Source organism: Antechinus flavipes, chromosome 3 (genome assembly GCF_016432865.1).
Source record: "Antechinus flavipes isolate AdamAnt ecotype Samford, QLD, Australia chromosome 3, AdamAnt_v2, whole genome shotgun sequence".
Taxonomy (NCBI): domain Eukaryota; kingdom Metazoa; phylum Chordata; class Mammalia; order Dasyuromorphia; family Dasyuridae; genus Antechinus; species Antechinus flavipes.
In genome coordinates this window covers 590,026,465-590,037,354 of record NC_067400.1, presented here as the reverse complement: position 1 = coordinate 590,037,354, position 10,890 = coordinate 590,026,465, and the positions used below count along the sequence as shown (strand labels likewise).

General features: G+C 45.9%; 1 protein-coding gene across 1 annotated transcript; it reads left to right on the top strand.

The window, feature by feature from the left end:
• Window positions 1–295: 295 nt before the first annotated feature.
• Window positions 296–10,642, top strand: SLC25A34 (solute carrier family 25 member 34). The gene is made up of 5 exons (XM_051988491.1): window positions 296–1,335; window positions 3,255–3,320; window positions 3,491–3,643; window positions 5,411–5,545; window positions 8,278–10,642. Exons 1-5 carry the CDS (start codon window positions 925–927, stop codon window positions 8,458–8,460), a joined length of 948 nt encoding a protein of 315 aa, XP_051844451.1. The 5' UTR covers window positions 296–924; the 3' UTR covers window positions 8,461–10,642.
• The last annotated feature ends 248 nt before the right edge of the window (window positions 10,643–10,890 follow it).

The window sequence follows — 10,890 nt, the reverse complement described above, 5'->3', positions numbered from 1 at the left end:
AGGAAACTGAGGCAGATAGAGGCCAAATCACTGTCACACATAAAGTATCTGAGTCTGAATCGGACCCCAGGTCTAGCGCTCGAGCTGGAGACACGGAGGGAGGGAGGGAAGTTGACCGAGCAGACTTTTCCTCTGCCTCTCTCCCTCCCTCCTGCCCTCGGAGCTTCTCTGCCCGTCCCCACCCAATCCGGGAGTGACCTTTCCTCTAGATCCCAGGGGCCAGGCGCCTCCTCCGAGCGAGGGAGGTGTGAGGAGCGGCGGCCTCTGGGATTGGCCGGGCCCGGGCCAGGGGGAGCGTCTTGGCTGCCAGGTTGGGTTCCAGTGGGCGCTGGCGGGGCTGGAAGGGGTAGCGCGTGGGACCGGGGCTGTCTGAGCTTGGTGAGCCGGGGGCCTGTGCTCCTCTACACAACCTGGGCTTTCTGGAGGGTCCTACCCCGGTCCCCTACCCCCCGGTCCCCATCCCCCGGTCCCCATCCCCCGTCCTCGGCTCTCTGCCCCTCCTTCTTTTCACTGTTCCCAGCGCTCGCACCTGTTCCCACCTGTCTCTGTCTCTGTCCCTATTCTCTATGCCTAGTCCTCCGACCCCTGTTCTCTGTCATCAGCCCTCCTCACCAGGTTCTTTGACCCTAGCCGTCCGCCCCTTATTCTCTGTCATTAGCCCCCCGCCCCCGTTCTCTGTCCCTAGCCCTCTTCCCTGTTCTCTGTCCCCACACTCCCGTTCTCTGTCCCTAGCCCCCCTGCCTGTTCTCTGTCCCCCCGCCCCCGTTTTCTGTCCGTAGCCCTCCCTGCTTGCTAGGTATAGCCACTTCTTGTGGCCAACTCCCCGCCCCCTGCCCGGGACCCGGCGGCAGGTGACCCGCGCTCTGGCTGTCCCAGTCCGAGCCCATGCCCGGACCTCAGACATAACTGCTCCTTCCCCCGAACATGGAGACCCCGCCAGTGGCCAGCGGGGCCGTGTCCGTGTCTGTGTCCCCAGCCATGGACCTTGTACTGGGCGCTTCAGCCTGTTGCCTAGCCTGTGTCTTCACCAACCCCCTGGAAGTCGTCAAGACACGGCTGCAGTTACAGGGCGAACTGCAGGCCAGGGGCACGTACGCTCGGCCCTACCGGGGGATCCTGCAGGCTGTGGGCACCGTGGTCCAGGCGGACGGGCTCTGGGGGCTGCAGAAGGGGCTGGGAGCTGCCCTGCTCTACCAGGGCGTCATGAATGGCGTCCGATTCTACTGCTACTCGCTGGCCCTGGAAGCCGGCTTCACCCACTACCACGGGGGCACCGTGGCCGCGGGGGCACTGGCCGGAGCGCTAGGAGCCTTCGTCGGAAGTCCGGCATACCTGGTGAGTAGCCCGGCGGGACCTTCACTGCCATCCCCTTTCACAAAGGACACCGGGTCAGAAAGGGACCCAATGGCATGGGATCCACGAATTTGGATAGGCCTGGGAAAGTTTTATCTTTTTTAATCTTTATTTTCACTAACTCAACTGAAATTTGGCATTTCCTCCAATTCCGAATTTTAAAATAAATTATTCTAAGAAGGAGCCTGTCATTTTCACTAGACATGACAAAAAAAGGGTTGAAAATCTCTGCTTTAGTTCAAACATCCCTCTCATTTCACAGATTAAAAACAAACAAACAAAAAACTGCTCCCCTGAGAGAGGAGAAACAGATTTGACAAATCATGTAGGTAAAGTTGCCCAGTTGGATTTGAACCTATATCTTCTGATTGCAAATCTTGTGCTCCTCCCAGGGGGATGGAAGAAAGGGTGAAAGGGTTAGGGAGGCAGATTTTGGCTCAAGATAGGGGGAAAAAAATCTAACAGCTGTCCCAAAGTGAAATAGGCTGCCCAAGGAGGGGAGAGGTTATTCTGTTTACCACAGGAGGTATTCTAGCAGAGGCTTCCTTTAAGTCCCTGCAACAACAGCAAGCTTTCCCCCAATCTCTCTTAATTCAGTCCCTTCCCTCTTTAATGATTTCCTATTTGTCCTGTATAGAACTTGTTTTGTATATGTTTATTTGCTGCCTTCTCCATTAGAGTATAAACTTTTGCCTCTTTGTAACCCCAGTATTTAGCATAGTGCCTGACATAGAGTAGCTTAATAAATGTTTTATTAAGTAATTTAATAAATGATTATTGAAGGAATAGGTTCATTCAATAAGCATTTATGGAGCCTTATCGAGCAAATTATGGAAGGGCTTCCTGGACCCCATGACATCTGAGGGTCCTACTGCTGAGATTTTTGTGACTTAGGATCATGACTTTAGAGAGGGGAGGGTTCCCAGGAGTCATTTATGATACTTCCTCCTTTTGCAGATAAGGAAATTGAGGCCCAGGAAGATTAAAGAAGGGTAGGTTTTGAACCCAACTCCTCGGACTGCTGGGCCGTTGCTGGTCCTCTACAAAATCAGCAATTGATATAAGCTTCTGAGAAGCAGATTTCAGATTATGGTCCTCAACTCGGTACATACTGACTGTGATTTTGGTCAAATCTCCAACTTGGAACACCCAGAGCAACTCTTACATGGTGAAGGAGGTGAAGGAAGTTTCCACGTGTGGGCTTTCCCTGTATCAATGAGACTCCGTAGCCCTTACAATCATAGCTAATTTTTATATAGTACCTGAAGGTTTTCCAAACACTTTACAAATATCTCATTTGATGCTCACATCAATCCTGTGAGGTGGGAGCTATTATTACTCCCATTTTACAGATGAAGTCAAATGACTTGCCTAGGATCCCACAGCTAGTGTCACCGAGGTCACATTCAAAGCCATAGCTTGTGATTCCAGGTCCAGTGTTCTGAACCTAATCATTAGAGTATTGTCCCTTTGTGAAGAGAGGTTGGATGACTTCCTGTCAGAGATATTGGATATTAGAAGAAGGATCTCAGATACTGGTTGGACTGGGACCCTCTGAGATTGTAAGGTTCAGTCAGAGATCTCCCCAGGACAGGAACTGGGAGAAATTGGGGGTCCTCTGCCCTATGGACATTTTCCTCTGTGGAGGCCTTTGGCCTGGCCTACTGAGGACTGCTTCCACTCCCCCCACCCAATCTACTTTTCATACCAAGACAGAGCTTGGAGTCCCAAGACCTGAATTCAATTCTAACTGTGATATTCTTACTACTTATGTAATTTTGGGCAAACCACAAGCCATCTGGGCCTGAGCTTCTTCAAAAGGAAATGAAGGGGTTGGTCTTGAATGCGCTTGGAGAATTGTTCCAATCCTAGATCTGTGATGCTGTGATCTGTCTTCCCAGGTCAAAACACAGCTGCAGGCAAAGACAGAGGCTCCCCTGGCTGTTGGCCATCAGCACCAGCACAAGGTGAGGAGTCTCCTCCCTCTGAAGTCCCCCAGCTGACCACTATGGCCTTCTTTCCTGGCCCTCAGGCTAGAGTCTCAAGGAGCTCCATTTATCCCCGAGGGCCCTGCTGCCCCCAGGATGGGCAAGAGGCCAGCTAGCCTGTCCTCCCTCCTTTCTTTCTCTCTCCACAGACTGTCCTCAGTGCCCTGGAAACCATCTGGCGCCAGCAAGGCATCTCAGGTCTGTGGCGAGGGGTTAGCGGGGCCGTGCCTAGGGTCATGGTAGGATCAGCTGCCCAACTGGCCACCTTCGCTTCGGCCAAAACGTGGGTACAGGACCATGAGGTGAGGGGCTCTGACTCCCCCAAATTTCACATTTCTAAAGCAATTTCAACTTGACAAAGGACTTTATTCACAACTCAGTGAGACAGATATGGTTATTGTTACTATTTTACTAGTGAGGAAATTGAGGGAAGAGGTATATCCAAAATTATATGGTCAAACCTGACCTGAGTTTCAGGAACTCCTTTTCCAGAGCTTCTGGAAAAGAATGATGGTATTTTTGAGCTAAGGGACTTTTGCTAAGAGTCTGTGTGACAGAATCAAGACGGTGGAACTAAAAGAAAGGTACAGCCTACCTACCTACTAAACCTCCTCCACAAAGATATAGAAGGTGCACCAAACTCAATTCTGATTGGAAATGCCAAGAAAAAGTCCCAATGAGTCATTTTGCTAATTCACAAGGGCTTAGGAAGAGCCAGAAGATAGCGTACTGGACTTGGAGAAGAACTGGATTTGAATTTTTCTTCAGGTACTTACAAACTGTATGACCCTTGGCAAGTCACTTAACCAGAGAACTGGGGACAATAATAACACTTACCTCCAGGGCTATTATAAAGACCCCAACCAACAGTATAGTATGTCTTACAAAACTAAGAGAGTTATATTGTTGTTTAGTCATGTCTGTCATAATGACCCCATTTGGGATTTTCTTGGCAAAGATACTGGAGTGGTTTGCCAATTCTTTCTCTAGCACATTTTACCGATGAGGAAACTGAGGCAGATAAAGTTAAGTGATTTGTCCACATTTAGTAAGTGTCTGAGGCTAGATTTGAATTCATGCAAATGAGTCTTCCTGATTCCAAGTCCAGTAATTATCCACTAGACCACCTAACTGCTCCTCAAAGGACCATATAAACATCTGCTAATATTATTATTCTCTAGTCCAAACCCCCTCATTAAAAAAAAAAATTCTCTTCAATGAAAATTCTCCTTCTCCCTTCTCCACAATGAGAAAGAAAAATAAAACCTTTATTAAAACAGGTATAATTAAGCAAAATTAATTTCCAAATTCACCATGCCATTCACACATACACACATGCACACAGTATATATAGTCTCAGTCTCTCTGACTCTTATCAGTTCACTAAGGTGAGTGACATTTTTCATCATGAGTCCTCCAGAATTGTGGTTGGTCATTGTATTGATACAGTTTTTAAGTCTTTCAAAAAATTATTTGTCTTTACAATATTATTATTATTGTATAAATTGTTCTCACCGATTCTATTCCCCTCACTTTGTGTCAGTTCATCTAAATCTTCCCAGGTTTTTCTGAAGCCATCCCTTTCATCATTTCTTTTAGAATGATAATATTCCATCATTTCCATGTACTTGCCAGTTTTGGATCAGTTTCCCAGTTTCCAATTCTTTGCCACCCCAAATAGAGCTAATATGAATATTTTTGTACAACTGGGTCCTTTTCTTTTTTCTTTGATCTCTTTGGTCTGTAGACCTATTGCTGGGTCTTTTGTAGTTTTAGATATAGTTCTGAGCTTCTTTCTAGAATGGTTGGACTAGTTCACAGGTACACTGAGAAGGCGTTTGTTACTTATTTTCCCACAGCCCTTCCTTTATTTGTTAACTGTCTCTTTTTTCCTATGCAGACATTAAATGACTTCATACAGAGATAATTATAAGCCTAGAGCACAGGTCTCCTGAGTGGGTTCTTTTTTACATATTACATGAGCTTTATAAAATACCATGAGGGTTAAGGCTTAAGAGGGAAGAAGAGGAGCCTGGTCTCAGATCGGGGGGTTTCCTGTTTCTTTACAGTGGTTCCAGAAGGACAGCTGGCTTGTGGCCCTGGCTGGAGGCATGATCAGCAGTGTGGCAGTAGTCACTGTGATGACGCCACTTGATGTGGTCAGCACTCGCTTGTACAATCAGCCCGTGGACCCAGTGGGAAAGGTGAGCACGTGGGGTTGAGGGTCCATAGAATGGTCATGGAGAAGGTGGAAGGGAAGAAATGAGTATAGTATGCAGGAGGGCTGAGCTAAAGCTAGTGGCTGATGGGACGAGACAGAGAGACATAACTATACATCCATAGGATTATCATCTGGAGTCAGATGATCTTGAGTCTCAAACCCTTTGACCACCCTTCTCCCAAAGATTAAAGGGAACACAGTTTATATCAAGGCCCCATCCATCTGTTTTTCCATCTTTTTTTTTTTTTCCCTTATTACAGTCCAGAGTACAGACCTGAGAGTCTCATTCCCAGCAGGCCTGGATTCACCCTGGATGGTGAATTTTTTTGGCTAGAGCAACCCAGGACCTCTCCCCTCTCCTTAGACTTAATGAATATTAATTAAATCCTTATCAAGTGCAAGGCCTTGTATTCTGAGCTGGGGTCTAATCACCAAACAGTTACTAAATGCTTGTTTTGTGACAGGTACAGTGCTAGGACTACAAAAATAAGAAAGTGAAATGATTCATAAGTTTACATTGTAACAAAAGAAGACCACACACAAAGAAGGAGGAAGTAGAGTTTGGAACTGGTCCAGAAGTGTCATGGAGGCCTAGATTTGGGGATGATAAGATGAACATTCGCTCATCACATTTCAGGATCCCACGAGACAAGATTCCTATTTCCAGGAGCAGGAGAATCAGTGTGTGATAGCATAGTCTGGAAAAGCCGGGGAGTGATATAACAGATATATCCAAGGTCCTGCTCTCATGGAGCTTACCTTCTGTTGGGAAGGAAATATAGGTTATGTCCTTATGGAGTTTACATTTTATTGGGATAGAAATATACAAATGACCAGGTCTTGCCCTCATGGAGCTTATATTCTGTTGGGATGGAAACATACAAATGATCAAGATCCTGCCCTCGAGAAGCTTATATTCTTGTGGGCTGGAAATATACAAATGACCAAGATCCTGCCCTCGAGAAGCTTATATTCTTGTGGGCTGGAAATATACAAATGACCAAGATCCTGCCCTCGAGAAGCTTATATTCTTGTGGGCTGGAAATATACAAATGACCAAGATCCTGCCCTCAAGGAGCTTATATTCTGTTGGGAGGGAAACATACAAATGACCAAGGTCCTGCCCTCAAGGAGTTACATTCTGTTAGAATAGCAATATAGATATGGGCAAGGTCCTGGCCTTTAAGGAGCTTATATTCTGTGGATGGAAATATAAGTATGACCAGGTCCCTGTCCTCAAGGAGTTACATTCTGTTAGGACAGCAATATAAACAAGGGCAAAGTCCTGGTCTTAAGAAGCATACATTCTGTTGGGATAGAAATATACATATGACCAAGGTCCTACCCTCAAGGAGTTTCCATTCTTTTGGGATTCAAAGATACATATGACCTCAAGGAGCTTATAATCTAATAACAGCTGATCTTTATGTAACAATTTACAGATATGACTTCCTTGGATCTTCACAAACAGCCCTGTGAGGTAGACAGGATAGCACCTATGTTAGCCTCATTTTACATTTATGGAGAAACTGTCGCCCAAAGATTAAAATGTCTTTTCCAAGGTATCACAAGGATAATAAGTAGTACCCGAGCTGAGATTCAAATTCAGGCCTTCTGGTATTGTTTTTTCTGGGGGAAAGGAGTAGTTGACATGCTAAGGAGAATGAAATAGGACATGCAAAGGAGAGGCTCCAGTTAGGAAATAGGGAGAGAGAAGCCACTTTCCCCGGAGGATGGGAAATCAAAGGAGGCTTAATGGAGAAGCTAGCCCCTGAGTTTGATCTTGAAGGGAGGGAGGGACTTCAGGAGGCAGAATGGGAAGGAAGATTCTATTCTAACCACAAAGAGGAAGGAGAGAGTGAGAACCAGGATGGAGATTTATCTCATTGGCTCGAATGGAGAATGATTCAAGGGGAATGAAGGTGAGATAGGGGTAGCCAATTAGATTGGAACCAGTTTGGGAACCAGTTTCCCTCATAAGATGCTAGAACTTAGAACCAGGAGTCTTGGGGTGTAGATAATCCAACTCCCTCATTTAATTGATGTGGGAAAGTGATTTGCTCAAAGTTTTACAGATAGTGAGTAGCAGAGTCAAGATTTGAACCCAGCTTCTCTGACTTGACGGTAAGGGTTAGAAGTTGATGCTTTCTTTTTTTGGTGGGTAATCAGAGGTCACTGGAGGCTTCTGTGTCTGTTGTCCAGTCGTGACTAACTGTTCATGACCCTATTTAGGCGTTTCTTGGAATAGTTTGCCATTTTTCTTCTCCAGAACATTTTACATATGAGGAAACTGAGGCAGACAGAGTGAAGTGACTTGCTCAGAGTCACTCTGCTAAAAATGTCTTAGGCTGGATTTGAACTCAAGAAGGAGTTAAAGACCCCATGTTATGGCACCCCTACTTGTTCCTAGTCTAGGAGTGACATGATTAATTATAGGCTCAAGCAGAATGGCAACCTGGGGTTCATAGACTTCCAAGGAATCTGTGGAGTGATTTGAGGGGGTGGGTACATGAAGGAAAACATTTTTGGGGAAAAGTTATTAATTTCCTCTGTAATCTTTTACTTTATGCATTTAAAAATATAATTCTGAAAAGATATTCATAAGCTTCAGAAGGCAGTCAAAGGGACTCTAAAGAAATGTAAAGAAACCTTAATGTAGAGAATGGATCAGAACATCAGGTGAGTGACTCCCCTGTCTTCCCATCCTCTCCCCAGGGTCAGCTGTACCAAGGGGTCGGAGACTGCTTGGTGAAGATCATCCAGGCAGAGGGTCCCCAGGCTCTCTACAAAGGCCTGGGCCCTAGCTATCTGCGCCTGGGCCCCCACACTGTCCTCAGCCTGCTCTTCTGGGACGAACTCCGCAAGCTCATCTACCGCTTCCAGCACCAGGGAGCCTAAAGCCCCCTCCTGGCCCTCTTCCAGCAGCACTGGGAGCCTGGAATTCAGGAGCCTCTCTGCCTTAACAGGCTCTATGTCCTCCCCACCCCAGTCTGCCCCATCTTCAGGGCAGCGTTGGAAGGTCTCACGGGGGGGAACCGTGTTAGAAATAGTGAGCCAGCAGGGACTCCCCATGTAGAATGGGAGTGAGCAACTGGCCTGTCATGGACCAAAGGAAGGGAGGTTCTAGGTCAAGCCCTATTTGGTCCTTATTTGGGTCCAATTGGCTCAGATTGAATGTACATAGCAGTCATTTCTGCTTTGGCCAGAAAACCTGAGCATATTCCTCTCCCAGATTAATTTACTTAATTATTTAGATTTTTGAGGGGGAAACTAGACAAAAAAGGAGATTCTTTGCCTCTGTTGCCACTTAGCCTTAATCACTGAATGGGCGCAGCCTCAGTCAAACTGAGACCTGTTGAAGGTCTTAGCTTACAAAGGCCAGGGTCTCCCATTGCATTCAGGGCCTTCTCCAAGAATCTTGATCTCTGTCTGGCCACTGGACCCAGATGGCTCTGGAGGGGAAAGTGAGGCAGGTGACCTTCCACTATCCCTCCCCCCTCCCCCTTCAATGCAATCCACTTCACCTCCTTGATGTCATGGTCCTCTTCAAGAAAGAAGGACAAACAAGAAGTCATGGACCAAAGAAGGGAACATACTAAGCCCAACTGACCCTTTCCTGTCAGGGGGACTGGAAGGGGCTAGCAAATATTCAGAGGCCACTGTTTCGATTTCTGTTTCTGAGAGGGCCAGCTTCTTGTCCTTGGGTCCATGGCCAAAGACCGCGCTCCCCTTAAAGTTCAGAAGAGTGTCCTGGAAATATAGTCTTTGATTCCCACTGATCCAGGGAAGTGTGGATGCCTTAATGTACCCCATCTGCACTCCTGAGGAAACACCGACACGAGGCTCAGAAGTTGGAGAAGGGGTGTCCAAGATGTTGCATGGATCACAGCCAGAAGGAATCTTAGCGATTATCTTCTCTAACTTCCTCAGATAACTGAGGCCCAGAGAGATCACACAGGTAGTGGTAACAGAGTTGGGATTTGAAACCAGATCCTCAGACTAATGCACTGCTACCTATCCTCATTAAATACAATGACTCCACGGGGCAGCTAGGTGGCTATAGTGGATAGAGCACCAGCCCTGAAGTCAGGAAGACCTGAGTTCAAATTTGACCTCAGACACTTAACACTTCCTAGCTGTGTGACTCTGAGGAAGTCACTTAATCCCAAATGCCTCAGCAAAAAAAAAAAAAAAGTCATAATGAGTATAAAAAACAAAAATATAAAAGTATAAAAATACAGTGACTCAAAGACAAAAATGTTCTTTAAAATACAGAATAGTAGAATTCAGAATATCCAGTTTATAATGTAGATACAGCATGAAAAACTTTGAAGTTGGAGTTAAAAAGACTGGGTTCAAAACTGAGCCGTAGACATTTCCTGGCTGTACAATCTTGGGCAAATCACTTCTCCAACTAATAGATATCTGAGGCTAGATTTGAACTCAGGTCCTCCTCCATGACTGGTACTCTATTGTGCTGTGCTGCAGTGTGGGAGGAGGGAAGTTAACTTGCTTGGTTAACAAAAATCAGCCATGTACAAAAAAGCAATAAAAAGTGTAAGAGTGTTTTTGAAATGAAACCCTTTCCCTTACATTGCCTCTTCCTAGTCTCCCACCAATCCTGGGGAATTTGGTTAAGGTCACTGTCACCATCTCATAGATATAGCAGTATCTATACTTGTCCAAGAATACCCAGCAAGAAAGTAATGAGTAATAATAACAGCAAAAATAATAACTAGCACTTTAAAGTTGAAAAGTGCTTTTGAAACATTATCTCATTGGATCCTCACAACAACCTCAGGTGAGTAGATGTTGTTATTATTATTACTTTCATTTTGCAATTGAGGAAACTGAGGCAAACAGGGTTAAGTGACTTTCCTAGGGTCTCAGATCTTGTAAATGCCTGAGGCTGGATTTCAACTCAATTCTTTTTGATTTGACACCTAATGAAGATGGTCTATAGGTGAACCTCCTTGGTCACAATGACAATTGGGGGGTTCAGGGGCTCCCCTAGAAATTCTATAAACACTCCAGGTACCCCCGCCCACTCTGAATGAATAAAGTTTTCTATTTTTGCTTAGTTTGTGGATTTTGCTTCTGGCCTGACATTTCTCTAGTTTGTCCCCCAGTTTTGTTCCTGTCACTTCCTTTTGGGGGGGGAGAAGGTTATAGCTGGAAGAAAGTGTTGAAACAGATCACGCAGATGAGTTCCCATGGTCTGTCCCCCATGCTCTGATGAGATGGGAGACCTTGACCTTTTAAAACTAAGATCTTCAACAATTTCATCCAGGACCATCTCCAGCCGTCCTGAGCTATATCTGGCCGCCG

What these genes read in the sequence shown, in the direction of transcription:
- SLC25A34 (XM_051988491.1), top strand. Translation starts at nt 925, where the DNA reads ATGGAGACCCCGCCAGTGGCCAGCGGGGCCGTGTCCGTGTCTGTGTCC. An exon ending in TCGGAAGTCCGGCATACCTG is followed by an intron (nt 1,336 to 3,254) that starts GTGAGTAGCCCG and finishes CTGTCTTCCCAG; the next exon opens with GTCAAAACACAGCTGCAGGC. An exon ending in CCGTGGACCCAGTGGGAAAG is followed by an intron (nt 5,546 to 8,277) that starts GTGAGCACGTGG and finishes TCCTCTCCCCAG; the next exon opens with GGTCAGCTGTACCAAGGGGT.